A 23,516-nucleotide genomic window follows, 5' to 3' on the forward strand; every position below is an offset into this window, starting at 1 on the left:
CTGCGCGTGATTTAGTCGATATCGGTGTTCTACTAGAGCACTGTCAATATCAGCGTCTTCCTATAATACAGGCATTATAGACATGCTTGTACTGTACATTGTCAATATCAGGTTCTTGCAATAGCACAATCATTGTAGATGTAGTTGCTATACTATATATTAGATTTCTAATCTAATCAAGCTTCATGTAATAATCGATTCGATCGATCAGGAGAGAATTTTACAGCCAAAAACTTGGAACAATTTAATACGATCGTATCAAATTTTATATTCTCTTCTCTTATATATAATTTTATTTTTAGGGCAAAATTACGATGCAAAAAAGCAATTTAGAAATAAACAGGCAACTTTAACCTTTTATCGATCAAAATCGAAAAAGTTGTAGAGATAGGATCGAGGTAGTCGTTTCTAAAAAAGAAAACAGAAATTGTGCTACAGGAGCAATAAATTCAAGTAAAAAGCACACCGTATAATCCCTCGAAGCTTTTTAAAAATTCAGACATATTTATGCAGCAAGCTAGCGTTAATAAATCAAGCAGGACGCAAACACCGTTGGAAATTGTAAGGAGCTACAATCTACGATAGACCACTATGGACTGTTTAAATTTTCCGTTTACACCTACTCATATTTCTCTACAAAGTGTCGCAGCAACTCTCTGTAACTCGAGATTCATGTCAAACTTTAAACTTCTTAGTTTATATTACCTTAACAGCTACATTTGTTCAACGTTTGTAGTTTATAAATTAATATTAAAGTTGAAAATTGTCGTAGTTTAGCTATTGTTCGTGACACGGATATATTGGATTCTGTCGTGAAATGCGATATGTTCTTACGTGACAGATTTTAAATTAGTGCTTTAATATATACAGTCATTTATCGACTAAATTAAAATACGCAAGTTTTCTCTATAGTTGCTTGACACTTTACATCTATCGTCTGGTACAGTTTCGTTCAATGGTACACTTTCTATTGAATTTTCGAAATTAAATTAAATTCAGGAATATTCAATTCTGTTAGTATTTCTGTCGAGAGGATTGGAAATATTTAACAAGTTGCTCCCTTGATTCCTAAAATACACACATAATTCCAAAATTATCCACTAACCAATCGTAAATCTCTTTTCGTTCAACAACCATCGATAACAATTTACATCTATCAGTTACCGAAGTTCGCTCGACTAGCCAACTTGATCAAACCCTTCGTCACAACACTAGCAGCTATTATCCAATAATCCTGAAATTGCTCGCTAAACAACCTTCCCTAAATCAGCAATGATAACACCATTTGCTACCATCGTTTATCAATAACACTTTGACGTCTATCAATTACAAGACTTCGTCAAAGCCTATCGCAACTACGCTTAATCAAATAGCAATCAGTACGACGTATAATCGCCAAAAATGATTCAGCGAAGAGCTGCCCCGACATCATCGGTCATTCCTTTTTCGTTCGACATTCATCGATAACAATTTACATCTATCAATTATCAAACTTCTCTGGTTCCAAAACTTCGTCAAACCGCGTCACGAACGCTTCAACGTCGCATACTGCCAGCCATTAGCCAACTCTCGGTAAATTCCCTAAATTGCCTAAACCACTACAGACTGCCTAGAATCATCAGTCATCAGCAGGCGCACGCCTCTCGCCTAATATCCGTCGACGTCGCTTACGGTAGACGACGCGACCGCCCTTTGCATTTCTATTTACACGACGCAAACGTCGCTGGAAACTAATAACGTGGCTAATCCCGGCCGGTTCGCCGAGAAGAAACAAAATGTCAACGGTAAAACGGTTGGCGAAAACGTTTTGGCACGAGAACCCTCCTATCGGTGCGTTTTATTGCCAGGAACGGTTCTCGTCGCGAAACACGCGTCCTCGTCATCTTGGATTTTATGGCCACGGTGTCGCTACGATTTACGACGACTATCAGCTCGCTGGTCCGCGCAATAAAAGTCCCAGATATTGGCAACACACTACCGTTCTTACGTACGAGTTCATTATTTCCGTCTGCAGCGCGTATATTTGTCGTTGAGCGACAAATCGTCGTTACAAACTGGATACTATTGCAGTCCGGAATAGAAATAAGTGGACAGATGGTAAAAATGTACGTCTCTAAATGAAGTTTCCTTAAATACAACTTGTTTACACAAAAATCCACGTTTCGATTATTTATTGGATAATAATCTGTGCGCTATAAAGATACATAGCGGCAGTGCTAGTCCAATTAAAGTTCATCGATACCTACTTTTCACTACCTGTGCATTTATCTTTGTTCTCGACTGTACGTGCAAGTGTTTCCTTGGCGATTATGCTTTAATGTATATTTCGCATACGTTTTCTTCTCGCTGGATTATTTACGATCTGTCCACTAAGAAGGCAACGAGAAATCTCGCACAGATAAAGTCGACACGTAGGTGTACTTGATCGAAACATCGACTTAATATCTTGCTCGTATTAATTAAAAAATCTACTCGTGCATTCATCTGCTATCGCTATCGAAATCTTTCACCTTTTCTTTTCTCTGATCCTCGTATTCGGTAGAAAATTTACGATCTACAAAACAGGTCATCTTTTGTCTTGTGCGCGATCCAGAGAGAGCGTTATACCGAGCATCCTCGCGGACGTTTGTATCTCCAACTTTACTATCTACTTAAAAGTTTCGCCAACTGTAGCGAAAACACGCGCTCCACGGTTCGTCCCACTTCTCGGCGATTCTTCAAAATCGAAGCTGACGTCGGGCCCATGAATCTTTATGGAAACGTACGGAGAGTCGAAGAGGTAGAAACTCTTGGACAGGTTGCAAGCCAAGGGTTTATTAATATGAAACGTTTAGCCAAGTACCGTGGCGTGTAACGCCATTTATCTTTCCTGGTCTGGATCCTTCGCCTTGAACGCGTTTCTATTCGAACAACTGCTGTCTACGATTTAGTATATTTGTACAGTAAAGCACGTCAAAGAGTCTACGGACTTCGATTCGACGATCGATACCAGAGAAATCACGTTCGTACGGTAGAGTCTCGATAAGTGGAATCCGTTTCAAATATACATTTCCCTCGCATCGAATTATTCTTTCCGCTATCTATCTTATCTCTGTAACTGAAATTCAGAAAAGCTCGGTTTCTCTGCAAGTAGAATTTCTATAAGTTTGCGCGTATCGTGTCTCCCTTTATTGCACGGAAACAATGTACATATTGTCCCTGGTCGTGTCTTTGCTCCTCCCGTGCGAACTGTCTGCTTCTCGTCAGTCGCGTGACAAGCGTACACGGTTAGTATAGTTTGTAGCGTTGAATTCACGCGTCTCTTACGTCTTTGAATCATCTGGGAACCGAACCAGCGTACAATAAAGCCGAATTTTCGTTCGTTAAACCTCTCTCGGTCGAAAACTTCGTTAAGTAGAAATCTCCATAATTAAGAGAGTGAAACTCTTCCCTTGAGATTCGAGTTACCGAAGTTCTAGCGGAATTAGTGGGGTAGTCTTTCGTTGAGTTCGTAGGTGACTCGATATTTTCAGAAATTTCTCCTCTTAACCTTTTTTGCGTTGCGAAGTTGACGATTGGAAATTTAACGAATATTCTACGTCACTAGATTCTAAATGTTCTATATTCCACATTAATTCTAGACTCTGCTCTATACATATAGATTCCATGTTAATTCAATAGCATAAAGATTCATATTAAATATATAAATATGGCACTTTCGTTAGAGAAACGAGCGCCTCGTAGGAACCACGACGCGATTGCTCACGGTTAATTATCTTACGTGCTAATTGCTTGTGGCGTAGGAGGACGATCGTGAGTAGGCGTATGTGTGCGCGCGCGCGACCGCTAAAACACGTTTAGCACCGCGCCGTGACTTTAGATATGATAAACTATCGGCTAGAAAAACAGCTAACATAATTACTAGTCCATGCGGCTGCTCGCTCATTAGTGCGAGACCTTGCATCGTAACGAGTCACCACCGATCCGATCAAGTTCAATACTATCTCTGCTATTTTATTCTACGTTGCTGACCAGTCGAAAAGAATTTAAGGATCGTCGCTGTTGCTTTTATATTGATCTACGGAGATGATTATACACGTCGATATAACGTAGGAAATAATCGACTCGTTTGCATTCCTGTACTTCGTGCTTCGTTAGGAAAAACTTCACTCTCACTCTCGTCTTCACTGACACGCTCATTTTCCTGTCGCGTTCTCATCGTTCCAACCTTTTAACGTATTTTCTTGATTCCAAGAAATTCGTCTCGCCTGTCTCTGTCGTCGATCATTTCACCTTTTTCACGTATCTTTCTCATTCGAAGTAAATCATTATGTTACGACTGTTCTTCTTAGCATTACTTTTAAAAATCATTATATCGATATGGCTATGGGAATATTATGCGATATAATTGACTTTCCTATAGGATTTGTTCGCTTCCACGGCGCTATCGTATTTACGATGATTGTTTGGGAGTGATCGATTATGTACGTGGAGGGCAGCTTTCGTTGCTATCGTTTTATTGGTCTTAACGCCATCGACGTGATGCTGTTAACGGGGCCACCAAATGATTTGTACAGATATTCATAAATTATGGAACGTTCGGTCTATCCGCGTCGATGTTTCGGATCTGGCACGTGCCGAGGATAATCGAGCAGAGGATAAAATTTTCTCAAGTGGGTCAGCGTGTCGAAGCTCCAGGCTTTCGATTCCTGTTCTCACATCGAAGGTTTTCATCGAAGGTCCCTTTGAGTCCGAAATTATTTTTGTATAAACTGTATACATTGACACATATTGTGGTTAACATTGTATAATATATATGTTAATGTTATGTAAGCTGTATATGTATCTTTATTTTCGTATAATTCGTAAAGATTGACATATTACGAAATTTCGGTATATTACGAATCTTATGATTGCAATATTTTATGTGTTTAACAAATAATAATTATTATAATACTTTTGATTTTTCAACCAATTTTCTTAATATTTTCATTGGCCTTCTAATTGAAATTACAAAAGAATTATTGGAAAAAGAAGATGGGATTGAAGTACAAGCTCTTTATAAATATGTTACAGTTTAATTATTTTAATTAGACCAATAGTTAAAGATGGTAATTCGATACAAACGATTGCAACTTGTATTAGATATGCGTCTTAACTTTAAAGTAGCTCGTTCTAAGTCTATATTTACACGAAAAAGCATATACACCTATATGTATATCATTGATAAGGGTGTTATAAATAAAGCAGATGGAGAGATAAGAGGTAGCAGATAAAATTCATCGGACACAAACAATATTTGTACGCTAGTGTACAATATAGCCATTGTTCTGTTCGTACAATGATGTTAGCCAACTATTCTCATTTACGTACTTTCTGAAGTTTTTTTATTGTAAAAGTACGTGCGACCTTCGGGCAAATTATCTTCCAGTTTCTATATTCAGAGCGTGATACTTCATTTTCAAGTGGAATACGCTGATTTCACCTAATACTCCATTTTAAATATTCAAAATATTCGCTCTTAATATTCAAACAACGAAAGAAATTTCCATTTAAATTGCAGAATTTCATTTCATAAATAAAATATTTAATAGTAATTGTTTTATTTTTCAATTTTTGATGCACGAACGTGTTTTATTCTTGTCTAAAAATTAAATATAATTTTAAGACGAAAATAAAACTCGTTCATACGACAATTCGAAACGACGAATAAACCTCGCTCCTATTCAACGAACAGCTAAATCGCATCCTTTATACGCGTTTCATCCGATTTCCCTACGAATTTTCTCACGAACGAGAGGAAGAAAACTATGCGCGATTACTATCCTGCGCGTCGCCGCGAGGCATCGAGGCAAAAAATACACTACGAAGATCAGGAAAATTACGCAGCGTCGTCTACGCCGACATTTTATGACAAGGAAAACAAGGAAATCGTCCGTGACACAGATGGATTCATAGAACTTGGTGAACGAGTTTAGAGGCTAATCGATGACACAGGGCACATTTCAATCCGAGCGTCCTCCGGCTTCCAATCGGCTCGATCGTTAATAAAACGGTAAATTGCATCTTGACGGACAGTTAACACTCGTTCTCGATATCCGACCTGATTTCTCCACACCATGGAAACGACAGACTCTTGAGTTTCGGCTGTCGTTCGAAAAAATTTCAGCCAATTTTTATATCGGTTATCTGTCTTTTTCTTTTTTTTTTTTTTTTAATTATTCTACTTACTCGAATAGAATGAAAATTATCGAATTTTCGCTATTATTTGTTACTTTTAAAACATCAGGATCATCGATCACTGAACAGAGAATTTCCAAGCAATTTGGGAACAGGTATTCTTGTAACGAAGAGACTAATAACACCAAAACTATCCAACTTTTATCCGAAACATTTTCCAATATAATTGATAACATGGAAAACAATTCAGCTGCGACTCTCGGATGGTACTCGGCCTGTAGAATATCTACACAAGAATAATCTACACAAGAACAAAGTACAATCCGGTAGTATTAGTCAGAAGAATATTTCTGTCGATTCATTAACATACTATTCCGATTTAGTCACCACTTTTAAGAGTTCAATCTCGTCGTTCCTCGGGCTATTCAGAATTCTTATCAATTAGAGGTTTAACAGCCAATGACTTTCCTGACAGTTTCCTTCCACGGAACGCTGTAATCGGTTTCACTTTCGTTTCTCTAGGAAAAACGTACGCGTTTAAGGCTCGGCTACCAACTTTGTTTTCACCTGGTTCCCCGGCAGTTTCGCAACAGTTACACAATGACTCGCGATCATCGAGGAAATATGACGCGGAAAATGGGCCAAGTGTGAAAAGAAATCTTATCTTGCTGTTTCGACGGAGATGACACATCTCGTTCTCTCGTTTCATCGTGTTTCGCGTACCTTTTGCTCGTCTTCGTTGCGTTCGTTGTTCCAATTATTCCGCGCGATTGTTCCACTTGCGCAAAACGTGTTTCGAACTGGATGTTTGCGCGCGATAAAAATCTTTCTTCTCGGTCGGAACAAATTCGTACATTCTGAGTCATTTCTATACACGTGTGGGCACGATTGTTGCTGTTTCTTTTAAAACGTTACCAAACTCTCCGGTTTTACGTAATCATAGGCGTTTTGTAACGAGCTGAACGTGACGATGTTCGAGTTTTACACGAGGCGTCGAGAATTACAAAACTCGATCGTAAAGTTACGATTTACTTAACTCGACGTAACTTGGCGAAATTTGGAAATTACACGCTGCTGTATCCTACTCGCAATGGTATCGTGGTTACCTCTTCTTGTATCCCGTTACTCTCCCGTCGCTGTTACATGTTAACACATGTAAATAGACAATGGGAAACACGCGATAAAAAGTTTTCGTACTAATTCGTTTTCCATCTTCAAATTTATGTATTCATTTTCGTGACGTTTAGAATCTCCAGAAAAATGTTCGTTCTGTACGAAAGATTCTGTATAAAACACGATGGACCGTTTCAAAGAAAGAAAGAAAGAACGAAGAAAGCAGGCAGCAACGATATATCTCGGAAATTGCTTTCTAACAAATAGGCCATTAAGGCCACGTTGATGATTATGTCGTTGTTCTTAACTCAAACAGCCGATATGACGGTAAGTAGACATCGTAAAATAATTACTGGATGGTCACTTTCCACGTAAATGCCCTTGCCTGTCATCCATATAAAGTAACAGTAGCTTGATATACTGCTCGTACTATACGTAGAGCCATTCTTTGTAAGCTTATACGCTGAAACGATCGTTTATCATGGGAATTATTCCATCTATCAGGATGGAAAAAATTTCCACCCAATTATCAGATCACGTTCCATCACCGTAAGCCATAAACCAATGCCAGAAATCTGGCTACATAAATTACAAAAACGCGAAACTAGAGATATATAGAAGCATCCAGCGAACAAAAGGCAACATCACCGCTAATCCATATTTACACGCAGCAACGCTGACTAACTATGGCCAGCAGCCATTGAAACCTCGCTGTGTACGCACCGCGCAGGCTGTAGCAATAAATAATCGGTCTTTGTTGAAAACGCCGTGCTGTTCTCGCGCATTTTTCCACAGCGGCCAGTACGGTGCAACAGCATCGGACTTCACAAAGCCCCTTTCCGGATACGATCTCGTTCGATGTATGGTCTCGTTGTGACTTGTGACTCATACGACTTCTCATACGCTTCTGACGCCCCATACAAAACCGTAGAGCTTTTTGCATGACGTCGCTGCTCCTTGCTATCTTGCCAACTAACGCGTATACAGAGCATTCCACGATTTTCCATTTAAAACATCGCCAGCGTGCTGTAGAAGAAAAGATGGGGACTATCTTCGCGTGACAAAATGTTCACAAGTTAAAGGGTACAACTTTCCAACTGTAGAGATTCTTAAGAAAGGAACTAATTCCTTGATAAAAAAATCGGTTATCTGACGGTTATCCGGCCGATAACGCGTGACAATCGATGGTTCGATAACTCGAATCTGTACAAGTCGAAGATCCCGTTCCAGTCCGCAGCGAGAACGTTCTATCGGTCGAAACAAAACTCCGACTATTTGCCACGTGTCCAGATGCATTTTATTTGACGCCCGTAGCTCGAGCTTGGAGTAGCCAGACTTCTACAAGTCCAAGTTCACCTTTATAAGTGGAACTTTTATCGTTGCTGCTTCTGCAACACGAAACGTGTGTCTGTGTACAACGATAGGATCTAAAACAGTTTCGAATCACTTCGAATCTGTATCAGTGCAGATGATGACAATTTCGAATCACTTGCAACAGAATTCGAAACTTACGACTCTTGAGAGTCTTGGCTCAGTTTTGAATCTTAATAAGCCTGGAATCTTCCAAATGTCTCGATTCTCGCTCATCCTGGAAGCCTTGAAAGTTTAGTCTTCTCGAAAGCCTGGATCGTGCCTCGTCGTCAAAATGACGAGCCGCTCCTCCGTCTTTGTTTATGTCTCAATAAGATAAGCCGCGTAGAGCCATAGTCTTTAGAGCCTTCCACTCCTAACTCTCGAGCTCGAAGAATATCGAATATCTCGCATCAACGCTTCCAAGATGATCAACGCTTCCAAGATGATCAACGCTTCCAAGATGATCAACGCTTGAGAGACATTAAATACCCGAGGAATCTCTTAAGAATCAACAGCGATCAAGACTCTCAAGAGTCTTAATATTCGAATCAGATTTGACGCGATTTGAATTTGCCGCCACATGCGTATATACATTCGAAGCGATTCGAAAGTGTTTCAGACTCCATCGATGGCTATGTGTCGGGAGGCGTTAGAAACCAATCAGCGTACGTATCGTCTGTCTTTAAACTGTTACGATTATCCCAAATCACGTAAGACACAAATCACGTAAGACGATAAAAACCGTGTTCCTACTTCGTCGTATTTCGACCACGTGCACATCCGTGGAAGCTGATCCTTTTTCCTGAGTCGAACGCGTAATTGGCATCGCTTTGCTCGCGTCTTTAACGTTTACATTTCATGAAACGAGTTCTAGGAGGAAGCTTGGGATACCAACATCTTCGTACAAGCTTCTGTATGTCCAAGTTTCGTTTGTTAAACTTGGTAAACTCGTTTGGTAAACTCTTTTACTCGGAAATTTCGATAGGTCTGAACCTAATAACTCGAAGATCTTCGCTCTTCTCTCGAACTTAGAGTTACCGGTGCTCGACTGTATGACGATGATTCGTGCGACTATTAACACACGAATTAGAAAAGCTACGTACGACGAACTTGGTTTCACGGCACGCTGAATTTCCAACATGTTTTTCATACTGTATGATAGTTTTTGACAAGCAAAATCCAAAAGTACTAGGTTTTAGGACACGGTATAATATTACCGTAATATATAAACTGTAAAAATATATATAAAATATAGATAGTATGCAAACTACTATACTGCTATATAAATAACAACGTCTCAGTCTTATTTTCGCTTATGCATCACACCGAATAATGTTTGTATGGAACCTTGTGACATCCTGTACACAGGTTTTCGTGTAAGTACAGACACACGTGTAAGACACGTTTACAACAGCTTGACGAAACGAAATTACGAGGCTGGAAACGCGTTTTCTCTGTGGCCCTCGTGCTTGAAAATATCCACAACGCTCAAGTACCTTCCACGGCGCCATCGAGGCCAAACGAGCACCCTCGTTCCCGAATATCCGACGTTTTTCGCCTCTTCTCGTCCTCGCGCGTCAGTTTCATCCACAGGATACCAAGGACGAGCTGTAGTTTTGCGGATACGATAAAGATTCCGTGCGTTGAGTGGTTGGCTTTGGTGCTCGGAGATAGGTGCAAAAGGGCGTGCCAAGAAATGTTACGCGTTTTATGATGTTGAGTCATCGAGATAGAAAAAGGAGTGGACGTATATGGAAGAATAATGTTATACGGCTACGTTTTCACAGATATTGTTGGACGTCGTGATCTCCTCCTCGATTGACATCACAATGGCGTTAAAGCAATGTGGTCGTAACGCGTCATATCGTGCAGGGTTTTGTATGTTTAGCTGATCCGGGAATTTTCGCAGGTTGAAAATACAGTCAGTGTAAAATGTATATTCGCTCGGTACTCGATTTACAAAATTACAAAATTATCAAAAAACAGGAAATATATACACGTTCTTACGAATCTGCAAAATAATTTTCAAGGGAAAAAGTGAAAAGAAAAGAAGAAGAGAAAATGTTAATAAACATGCAGCGAAAAAAAATAAAAATATAGAATGTAAGAATATACGCGTAATAAGTATTCGTATCGTTTCATAGGTCGAAACGTACACAGACACGAAATGAAAGAAGGTCGAGCTTCCTGAAGAAAGCAACAACATCCCGTAAATCTCTAACAAAACAATGTCAAACATTGTCGATCGGCTTTTTCTTCTATCGATCAGGATTTTCCAAGTTCCAGTAACAAGATCCAATTAAATGACGCGGCTTATGCTACCAACAAGTAATCTTTTGCGAATTACACGAAGAAATACCGAGGAAATTCTACTTGCAGAAAATAAGAAGAGGAATTAAGAAAAAAGAAAAGAAATCTAGCAACCAGGTGAAAACGAGCAGAAAGTTGTAACGACCTCGCGTAAGAGAGGAAGAAAGAGAGAAGATAAATCAATAAACGAATGAAACCGTACATGAGAAGCGTCCAGGAAGAGCGTGCGGCTAAATCCTGGCGAAAGAAACCGGAAGAGAGGAGAAGAAAGGCCGGCAAACAAGCGTATTTGAAAAAATAGAACCACAGCCACTGTTTCAAAAGGATTGTTCCCCGTGGCGAAATAGTTCTTGCAGTCATTGTTCTTTTCCTCGAAAGAACAGGCTCTTTTCAAAGGAAAACGTCCCTTTCACACGTAAACGAAACGCCTCTAGCGTGTAATCAAAATGTCTCTTGCATCGTTTTTCCGCCGTGAAAAAAGAAAAAAAAAGAGGATATAAGGTAATGGAAAATTGGCTATGTTGCTTCTTCGTTAATTTTGGGATTTTTGGATTTTTGCAAATATAGTAGAAAGTTCCTCGAAACGAATGTTAGTCATTTTATTGAATTATGTATGATCCATTTTGTTCCAATAGAACAACTAAATAAAATAATATAAAAGGGAAAATATCGTGCATCTATTATTCCCTTATAAAACAAAAGAAACTTTTGGCACAACCTAATAGAAAGTTTCTATTTATAATACCAAAATACATATGTTTCTCGTATCTATCACAATGATTAACAAAGATTAACCGAATAACAAAATTTCATCGGCCGTGTTACCAGGAATTAAAAATTTTTCATTTATAAGTGTCCGAATAAATAATCAAAATCACCCAAGTAACAAAAGTTTTTGAATGAAATTTGTTATTGTAATTTGTTATTTATCAAAGAATGTGTCAACCTAATTCTGCGATATACACGAAGATCGAATTTGTTTCGATATAATCTCATGGATTTCCATCGTGGTTACGATGTTCGCGTATCATGGATGTTCCAGCAACGATGTTATCTGCCTACGTCGATAAGACTGTACGATCTAATTATCTGACAAACGGCGCCGGTACGCGCATGTATCGTAGTTTCTTCTTATCTGCATCGATGCTGTGGCTGTCGCCTACAAACCCATAATAATCGCCGGAACGATGGATTTTATTTCTTGATGCACGATCTAACGATTGGTGTTCTTCGAGCTTTCGGCTTTACATGCAGCTATAATTTCTCTATTCTACGCCAGTTCTTCTTATGTTCTTGTCTTGTCAGGCAAAATTATTAATTTTACTTGCACTCAGGTTTCACAATTCTCATCTTATCTCATCTACCAAACGTGCACGATAAGACGAAACACAAAGAAGATATTGAAACATTTTCAGCTTGAAAAAAATCTTTCAAACTGTGCGATTCTTCGTTAATATAAACGAACGTAAAATACGAATTTTATACTTCTTTTTCCTTTCGACGAAAACGTCGTATATCCAAAGAAGTTCAGTTTCAGATATATTATTACGACAGTAGCAAGTTTCTTTTTAACGCAACTAAGCTAGAAAATTTTCTAAACGCACTCGCAGCATCTCTCGTACAAATAGTAGCGAATTTCTTTGCTTTAATCGACGAGGTGTCTCGAACATTAACACAGTACAGATAAAGCAGCATCTTATCGTTCCTTAAACAAAAAGGAAACTCCTAGCATTCGAACAATAATTCAAAAGCAGATTGCATACTGCTCGATAATTTCCTCGCACGATGCAGTATCAAGCAGGCTCTGATAAGTTTGAATTATGTGCGTCGCGGACAAACTGAAACGCGGACTAAATTAGGAACTTCGATACTATTGTTGTATCTTTTTTATCCAGAAATTTTCCACAAACGTGTAAATATCCAGAATATATATATATATATATATATATATATATATATTCGCGTTTAATCTGCGTTATAAAACGAACAATGATCGTTAAATTATTCAACGATTCGCATGTATCCATCATCCTCAACCATTATTATTCCCTGTTCCATCGCATAAACTTCCGAATTTCATGTATTTCCGTTGAACGGATAAGGAGGAGCAAGTTTTTCGGCGCGATTACTCGAAAGATAAGAACTTTCGAATGTATCTCATTGGAATTTCATGAGACAGTTACTATCTTATCGTGAAGGAACTCGACCAACCGACGTGAATTCGATGGATCGCGAAACTTCGACAAAAGATTAAGAAGGAAAAAGATGCTCGCCGAGGGAAAGTCAGAAATTATGCGGAAAAATTTGAAGGGCTCAGGCAAGAACGACCCTCGTCTATATTTTTCCTTCTCTCGGGAGAGCAAGAGGAATATTGTACCGAGTGTCTTTCCATTCTTTTAAACGAAATATTTATCATATCACACGTCAAAATTCCCGCTCTATTGTGTTCGCGTTTTGGTCCCCAAATTTGTATTCCGAGTTGTTCTATAGTATAAATAATACTTTGCAACAATCTTTAGAACAATTACAACTATTCGGAATAATTCCGAGCTTCGAAGAACGAGAAGCTGGTCAAAGATTCAGTTTTCTGGGGTTGCTCCAACAACCTCACTAGGTTTAATCGTTGTTTCTTCGGAAAGGCGCACTACAACTTGGAACAACAACGAAAAGATTCGACATTTAAGAAATATGGGGTTAACTTCATACAGGGTTTACATCTCTTGCCGCAGATAGGGTCCGATACTCTGGTAAATGTAAACTGAAACGAGGAATATACCCGCGTTATTTCGAGTTTCACTCGAATTCGACGTTTTTCCTTACGAGCTAGACAATTTTGGAAAAATATTTCTCAAGAGATCACTCACCGTTCGATCTTGTCCATCGTGGTGGGATGCTGCAAGATGGTTTGCTGTCCGGACATCTCGACGACGCATTGTGTACCGAGTTCCAGCTCTGGAAAAATGGAACAATCAGTTAATTCGAAATGAGCAGACACAAAAGGTGATTCGCGGTGAAAGAAAATTTGACGATATTTAAATTTGTCTATTGACTCCTCGTTTCACCTCTCGAAACAGAGTTTCTTATAGACAAATTTAAATATCGTCATTTAAATATCGTTGCGCGATTGTATAATGACTGAATGAGAGTATTTGAATTACGAACCGAGGTGCACGCACGGTTTCCTATATTTATAATATATAATTATTCTTAAAAATAAAAGTATATGTACATACACGATTTTATATAAGTAACAGTATATAATAAGCAAATAGTGCACGTTATATATTTAGTTTTGGTAGTACAATTAATTAAAATAAAAATACGTAACGTGTTAAATTTTGGGCAAAGTTCTAATTAAATTCACGTCTACGTATACACGTTGTAGATCGAAACGATTCGATCTACTCGAATGATGGAAATTCATTATCGACTTTCTCTTCTATTAATAACTTGCCATTCGAACAATAGGCGTTAATATGTTCATAGAATGAAATCAGAGAATGTTCGATCGATTTATCCAAAACGTTTCGTAACTATCGTGATAACACGCTAATCGTGTATAATTAATCGTTATACGAGAACATTTCATTAGGGAAGATATATTGTATTCTATAATATCACAAATTAATCAAACGAGAGATGCTTCTGATTGGAGTAAATAACGATTTAATCGGATCAATGATCTTCGTGATAGATAAAAGATCGTAGAGAAATTCCTTGAAGAATAAACGAATCGATTTAAATTAACATCATATATATAGATATATTTAACAATTGCTAAGTTAATAAAAATCTGTTTCCTATCGTTGTTGCAAGCCTATATTTTCTATGTAACGAACGTTAATAACGTTGCACGAGGCGTGTTTATGACGTTCCTGATGCATAATTAAATATCCACAGCATGCCCAAGGGAATTTATATAATTATAAACTTCCGTCAAGCTGAACAGAGCCTGAACATTATTCAACATACAAGTTGCGATTGGTTATGAAATTTAGTGACGCTATTATGAGATCTCGAAGGATAGTACATACTTTTCAAAAGTACCACGTGTCTAGAATTCCAATTGACTCCGATGTCGAGTCAAAAATTATACGCAGCATTCACAATTCCATAAAACATATGAAATTTCTAGTTTCTACGATTGATAAAAATTTGTCGTCGGAACGGAATAAATTTCACGGTCAAAGTAAAATAAAAAAGCAATAATCATAAAATGTCCAAGCTGCGATAACCAAGTCGTGAAAATTTTCCGAAATTTAAATAACACTGTTCAAACTTTATACGCGATACTTTGCAGAACCACAAAATTCGCATAATCTATTCCTCTAAAGCGGAGACTGTTGTTTGAACCTGTTATATACACGCGTGGCGAAGTACAAGAGAATATGGAAATAAGGAGAAACGGATCGTGTGTAGTCAGACGCGCGGTGGACGCAAAAACTACTTTCACATGATGATACATATTCTTCGATTGATTTATTTCTTTTAGTTGGATATCGTCTCTGCTTCTCACGGGTTTTGTCATTATATTGAACACTTTTTACCCGTGTTACTTGTGCTATGTGCACAAAAAAGTGCGTAAACCTGTTTCAATTCCTCGCGCGACTGCCTCAATTATTTCTTCCACGAATACTTTTCCAAGCTTTGCGAAATGTAGTAGCATACACCTACGCTAAATATCTTGCAGCTTCTCTATAACAAATAATTAATTTTTCATATTAGTTTCCAGATTTTACCGATTACAGCGCTAACGAAATTTCAAAATAAGTTCCGTATAAAACATAATATATTCGTAAAAGGTCTCTGTAAGTAATCGAATACTTTCGTAAACTACTGTATATAAATACCAAGCGCAAATACCAAGTTTCTAAATTACAAACATCCACCGTAAGCTAAATTCGATAATAACAAAAAGCTGCATCTTAATCCTTCGCCTCGAGGCTGATGCTATACCTGTTCATATATATATACAGCATGAGTCAGAATATGTGGGAAGTATGGCAAGAGCTGATTCAGCGCACCAAAGCAAGAAGAAAAGTTCGTACAAACATATAGTCGACATGAATTTTCGAGTAATGGCTTGTTTTTGTGTTGTAATAGTTGCTTACCTATCTTCAAAGACATTGCTCCAAGTGATTCAGCTTCAACAGAAGCGCGAATGTATCGCGTCATAGAACTTGTTCGAACAGCTTACGCGAATTTCCTCCTAGCTTTGGTCTTTCGCGAAGAGTTTCAACTGGCTTTTTACGAGCGACAGATTTTAAATAAACCATTCTAATTGATAATTCGATTGGATTCTCTAGAGAACGAAGAAACAAGACCAACACCGCCTATCCGTTTGTCAGACAATCGTTGACTGCTAGCAAGGGAATGACACACGTCGATTTTGATGAAACTTCGTTTAAGTGTCCGTTACACCCGCCCGAAGAATTTAGTAGCAATTTGTTGAAATAAATCTTGTAACGTATCTTGAGATTCATAGATCTGTGCGAAAAGTTTCTTGAAAAATCCAGTTATTCGTTTAATTTTCGTAAGAGGATGATTTCTTCAACAAGTTTTTCGCACAGATTTAAGAATCCCTCGAGAAACTGTATAACATTTAATTCGATCGCTTTCTTTTCGTATCTTTCGTCGTAGTTTTACGATTTACATAGAACGACCGGTTCGGATAACAAGTTTCAGATAGTTGAAGCTGCCTTAAAATAAAGAACGACCATGAACGAATTACGACTAAATTCTTGGGTAGTTCTAAGGAACACTTGTGCAAAGTTTCATCGAAATCGACGCGTATCGGTCACCTCGAGTAACGTCTAGAGCATCGTAAAGTAAGCTGTAACTGGAAAATAAGGTCATTCCGGGCGTACCATATGTTTATACCAACTTTTCTTCTTGTTTTAGTGCGCCGAAACAACACCTTCGTCGTACTTGCCACGTGTTCCGACTCATTCTGTGTACGTATGTACCTACGACCAACGAGAAACAGAGCGAATAAGAAAACATGGAAACCATACAACTCGTAATGTACAATGTATGTTCCTGCTTGGTAGTCGTAATGCTCGTTACATCCACGGCCGGACATAATCGTATCACACGACAACGATTCGCGAGTAAACATTCGCGCTCGAGTTATTCGAACAAACTGGTTGGTCGGTTCGATCGATCGCGTTTCGGGACGCGAAACTTTCGTGGGATCTCCATATTAGAGGTTTGCGGTAAAACTTTTTTTCCGAGGAAAAATCGTACTCGTGTAAGTTGTTGCGATCGCCAGGAAATCCAGCGATTTCCAAGCGACCGCTTTTATGCCTCGTAAGATATTTTTCTTCGTTTCTTTTATCTTCTTCTACCGTTTCTCCGACTATTCCGGATGCCGCGGATGTTCGGCTTCTCGATTTTTATGTATCAGGTTGTGCCAAAAGTTTTGTACGGAAACAATAGATGTATTTTTTGTTTTATATTATTTTATTGAACGATCCATTTTGTTTTATTGGAAAATGACCATCTGTTTCCTTCCAAAAACGAAAGAAACTTTTGGCACAATCTAATAAATAATTTCGCGAAGATGAAATTTCTCGAGTTCCTCGAACCTTGGGACAGTCGAGATTCGATAATTGTTAAAGTTTATCGATAAACGTGGAAAACTTGAAACCTTACCGCGAAATTTATGGATCGCTTTATAGACTCCCAGGTTCATAGGTTTCTACAATCAGGTTTCTGTGCCTTGCTTGTGTTTTCCACTCTCTTCGATCGTTTAATATTTCAAGCATTAACTAAGTTAAATACGTACATTATTCATCGCTATCGATTATAGACAGTCACTGGGAATGATCTACGTACTATAAATGCGACAGTTGAATCTCAAAGACGTGCACAGTCTCGTAAAAGTTTCAAAAGTATACGTACCATACGTGCTATAAGCGAAAGAACTATTTCCTCAAATTATATTTCCTAATGGGATTGTTGAAATTTTTTAGATCTTATTAAAAAGAATTCTATCTTCGTTGCCAGTCATCCATTTTATCGATTACTTCGTATAAAGCGTGTAAAAAAATATAGCAAGTTAATCCTCTGGACTAAACGGAACCGCAAAAAAACCGTAAAAAAGAAAGGAAAAGAAATACAATTCGAACGAGTAGACCTTAGAGCCACGTAAACCAAGAGGAACCCCTACGAAGGAAGAACAGAAACTAGAAAAAAAAAAGGAAAGAAAGAGAAAGGAAGAAAAGAGACGAAACAGAAGAGAATGTAGCGACAGACGGGTCCCGGATGATCGATACGATTACTCAAAGCGACAGAAGAGAAAAGCAGAGAGGCGTAAAAGCCAGAAGGGGAACGATGCACGAGGAAGCCATGCATGAGACAACGTCTTATGACAGCCACGAGTCATAACGCTCGTAACATTCAACTGCACGCGCATACGTAATCGCGTAAGGCGGCAAATCCATACTAAACGACCCACCATTCTTCTCTCGCTTTACCGTTGGCGTTATTCAAACGCGTCTCGGCGACTAGAACCGCCGCGATCCGATCGATACACCGTGTACCGTGTGTTCATTCATGACTCGATGCGTTCAATACCACGGGATATCGTTTTTCCTCCCTTCGTTACGAGCCAGCCCTTTGCAGAGGCTTTTCTCTTTCAGAACGCGCGGCGATGATGGTAAATGACGCGAACCGGGAAGGTTTTTACGGTCGTTTGAAACTTGACAAATGGAAAATTAAGTTCTTCGCCTATGCGAGCGTCTGCGCGGCGCTCACCAAAGCAAGCGAAATTTCAACGCTTTTACGCCCACGTGTCACATGTCACAAAACGTTTTCAGATTTACAGACACCGCTTCAACGAACGCATCGTCGTTAGATGGACAATTTATTTCCATTCGTTGATTAGCAATACGTTAATGATTCATTAAAGCGAGCTGAAAATGTATTTATAGAAGTTACGAGATATTCGTTGGAAACGTGTATCGAGTAGGCAACTGATATGGACGATGAATATAACGATATGAATAGTCATCGATAATCATCGAGCGTATCAAGCTGATTTGCCTCGATAGTGGCACAGTTTACAAAATGTAATCCTTAGAGGAGAGCGTGTTTAAACGCCGACGATAAAACCTTTTCCTTGCGACCTCTCCACTAAATCAGTTAATTAACTAGATTAATTTAACTGGGTTAATTAAATAACGATTAACTAGATCAGTTGAATTGCAACTGTTCGGTTGAGCGGCGAACTCTGAGCGATATTAACCTTCAAGGCGGGCGAGATTAAAAATTTATAGTATAAACGTAAGGATATGAAACGTAAGTAAGAGAGTTTAAGCGTAGGTGTCGGTCTACGGGGTGGGTTTTCGACAACGTTTCCGCTGAGGTGAAGATCTGTGTCTGTCCAATTCTGCTACTGTCCAACTGTCGTAGGTGTCTCGCAAGCGGTGCGTCTTGCGCGTACCTGGTGGAGGGTGCGTAGCGTAACGTCCCGCTAGCGACATTGTCCGATAGTCTGTCGTCGAGTTCTCATCTGATGTCCAAGTTTATGACAACGTCGTTTGCTATCGAACAGATCTTATCGAGCGCCTAAGACGCCAATTTAGTTGTCGACGTGGTCCGAGTTGTAGACTGTATATTGTGCAATGTGGAAAATTCCAAGTTGTGAAAAACAGCAGATGTGCTGTGCGTATCGTAGAATGAGGATAATCTTCTGGTTTAAAATTCCTCAAAAATTTACGAATAAGATCTTCGAGGATCGTTTGAACGACGTTACAAGGCTGATTTAACGCAAGATATGACACACAGTTACAGCCTTCCATTTGTAGCGTCACAAAAAGAAACGAAGAGCAGCCAGTGGTGTGAAACTAAGGGCAGCTTGATGGCCGAATAAATAATACACCGTTCTACGCGATAAAACGTAGAAACACAAGGTAGACGTTCTAATCGATAAAAGCAAATTCGAAATTTTCCAGGTGATGCCACTATCAGAACAAAGCAGCGATACGATAAGTATCGAACATAGTCTCTCTGAATATCCAGGTTTATTAACATAACAGAGATAATTGACCGTTTATATATGTTCAAGACCTCTGCAAAATATACTTGCGTTAAATATTTTACAACTTCTTCGTATATTACATCGTCCATGTATAATCCATTTTCTTCCAATAGATAATATAGTACAACATAATATGACATTCAATAAAACAATATAAAACAAAACATATGACGCATCTATTATTTTCTTACAAAACGAAAGAAGCTTTTGGGACAACCAGATATTTTCAAACTCGACCGATATAATTTTATTAATAATAAATTCATTATAGCCTCGTTATGGCATTAACGAAATTTCAAAATGTTTCCCCCAACCATAAAAGAATACAAGCATTGGAATACTTTTACAAGCGAGTGCTCGCGCGTTACGTTGTATCGGGTTGACAACTAAATGATTACGGATTTTATCAATACCACCTAATGACAAATTCCGCAATCGCTTAGTTGCCAACCCAATACCACGAACAGAACGATATTTCTAGAAACGCAAACAAGGAGATTTTACGTATGCGGCCTCGACATGTAGCAACCCTTCACGCGACTCGATCATACAAATGCAGACTTTCAGATGAAAAGCTGAGGCAACTGGATCTATAACGATACTACGCCCACCACGTCCATTGACATTTCCATCCGTATTCATTGACGCGAGGTTCACGCACGATCACGCGCGCGCGCGGTGTCGCGCGACGATTTATCGAGCGTGTCCACGCATAGCGATGCCCGTCTTGGAACTTCTAATTGCCTTTGTGTCATAAGAGAAACGTGTCGTCGTGTCGATCGTGCCGATCCGGTGGAAAGAACACCGATAGACGATCGACTATTCTAATCAACGTTGAATTCGATATGCAGATTGTTAAAATTCACGGGAATACCCGGTATTCCATGGAATAAATCTATGTGTTTAATTTTTGTGCTGGGTTTTACCAACTTTTGCCAGTCGCTAGTTTCCTGCGATTCGTTTCTTTTCTCTTTTCGATATTTTAATTAAACGACAGTTTCGAAAGATTTGGCAATTTTTCTCTATTTTTCTGCAAGTTCGATATTACGAACATTTCTTACCAGGATATTTCATAATTTCAGCTTTCACGCGCTAATGAGTTTTACTCGTATAATCGGTAAATAACAAGTGACTACAATACGTAAGGTATCTGGGAATTTTCCTGGAAATAGCGTCAGCATATTCTACGAGTGGATTTAAGAAGAAATAAACGTGACGCACGTATTGCTTGGAAACGTTTCGTCGATCGAATCTTCGAATGGATTAATTCGTACAGACGATAGATCGAAATGAATATGATACAACCTGATTACACCTTGAATAGAACGTGGAAAGGAGAATGGCTGAATCATGAAATTTTGAGATGGCAATAATTAGTTATTACATCGCGTGATATATAGAAAAGAGGATATGTGCATATATTTGAACGATGAAAACTTTGTCGAGGATTTTTCATTTGATTCTACGAGATAAAAATGAATCACAGGAAATTTTCCATGAATGTCATTCGAGTTTCTCTCTCGCTGAGAATAACCAATGTTCTATTATATAATGTTTGATTAAGATTGGTTTCTTTGCAAGGATAGAAAGAAAGGGGGGGAGAGAAAAAGAAGAAGAGAGGGAGACAGGATGTGAAAAAGATTATTCTGCTTTATCTATATCAAATATTTTACTTAATCTCGACTTTATTTTATCATTGATATACTTTCTTTTCTAGGGCTTCTTGCGCAATAATTTATCAATTAATAACGTTAACGAATTCACAAGTTACAAGCTGATTCTTCTTTTTTTTTTTTTTTTTTTTTTTCTTTGAGAAGGAAGATTATAAATTTCTCCTTTATTATTTGAAAATTTGAAATTGGAAATTTTTATTTGAAAAGTATTTGGAAATATTTGATGATTTGTAATTTGTCAAACTTATTAACGGAATTTCGTTTGATTTATTACCAAACCCGTTACCGCTATACTGTGTTTGTAAAATTTTATCGATCGCAAGTAACAATATTTATTAATTCAGTAAGAATCTTTCAACTATTTCTTTTCATACAGATGCGATCGAGTTTTCTATCGAAGGAGGGGAATTACAAATTTCATTCCCAGATGCGTTTCTTATCGGAACAAATTCCAGCGAAGAAAGCGAGACGATTTCGAAGGAACGAAAATTATACGAAATTAAATTAGTCAAATTGCTTGTCCCCTTTATTTTTACATCTCGTCGACCGGTTCCAGTTTAACAGAATCGATTACGTTCTTTAACCTTGTGATCCCATTGTCGGTCGATGGAAGCAGAAAGAAAAGGAAAGAAAAAGAAAAAAAGGGAAACAAGGGAGGCAAAGAAACAAAGAATTTCAACGTTTCAGGAAACTACGAACAAAGACCAAAGAACCCTCCTCGGACTCTAATTAATTGAAGGGAGGACACGTTGTTTCTCTGTCGCTCGCTTCTTCTTCAAGATCGAAGCAAGGCATCGAGGCAAAGAAGAAACTAATCGCAGAGCAACTAATGAAAACTGAACGAGGCAACTGATGGAACGTATTAATTGTCTTCTGACGACGCGATTCGCCCCCGTTTCCCAACAAAACGTTCTTCATCTCGATTTAGGGTAATCGAAACGATCGTTGAAAATGCAACTGTATCGCTGCATCGACCGTTGGTCACGATCATCGTCGTCGAGAGATTCGCATTTTAAATTCCGAAAGATGGAATAATCGTAGTATAGCATCGATCGAGTAAGACAACTTAATCGGACGAAATTGCCAGATCGATCTGTGATTAACAGGCTGCGGATGTTTACGCAGATTCGTAGCTTGATCAACGTGATTTGAAAAGTGAAATCTCGAACGTAGTGCGTATTGGTAGAGGTACATTGATAGACGTGTGTGTCATAGTGAGACAGATGACGTCGTGTCGTCTCAAGTAGACCAAGACGCGTGATGGAGAAAATGGGGCAAAATGATATCGGCAGAGCCACCGTCCGAAGACGTACATAGCAGCATGAGTCACGTAATTTTACTTTGTGCTCTTGTTTAAATAGTTCAGGCACCTTGAGCGATGAGATTCAATTTTGAAAAGCATTCTTACAAGAAAAAAAAAAAAAGAGAAGAAAAAATAAAAAAGAAGAAAAATCACCTACAGAAGTGGGAACATATCTTGCGATATTTCTGAAATATCGCTAAACGATTAGAGAAAATAATTGATTAATACCTAACTATATTATGATAATTAACAATGAAAGCTGATTTTTCCCTTTTATCTTGTACTTTACATTCGTAAGAATTAAAACAAACTTTACCGCTGACCTTTACTTATACGCTATTATTATATATTTGCTCATACTCGGAATATTTATGTCGTCGATATAGTTGTGGCACGATAATATACCTGGTATAATATTCGCGAGATGAAAGCGGTAGGAAAATTCTACCGCTATCCTCGAAGGAGTTAAGAGTCAACATCCTTGGGAAAACAGTGGGAACAAAGTGAGAGAAAAATGTTCTTTATTGGTCAGCAAAGAGTGACCTTCCACCTGATCGAACGT

The 23,516-nt window shown here is 38.5% G+C and overlaps 1 protein-coding gene across 7 annotated transcripts in view; it reads right to left on the reverse strand.

The window, feature by feature from the left end:
* The window catches only part of LOC139986319 (kinesin-like protein KIF13A), a 157,990-nt gene that overhangs the window by 114,524 nt on the left and 19,950 nt on the right, over positions 1 to 23,516 (reverse strand). For all 7 annotated transcript variants that reach the window (XM_072001540.1, XM_072001539.1, XM_072001542.1 and 4 more), the window contains exon 2: positions 13,800 to 13,887. In XM_072001540.1, coding sequence (XP_071857641.1) covers positions 13,800 to 13,887 — 88 coding nt within the window. The remainder of the gene's footprint in view (positions 1 to 13,799; positions 13,888 to 23,516) is intronic.

This window comes from Bombus fervidus, chromosome 4 (genome assembly GCF_041682495.2).
Source record: "Bombus fervidus isolate BK054 chromosome 4, iyBomFerv1, whole genome shotgun sequence".
NCBI lineage: Eukaryota > Metazoa > Arthropoda > Insecta > Hymenoptera > Apidae > Bombus > Bombus fervidus.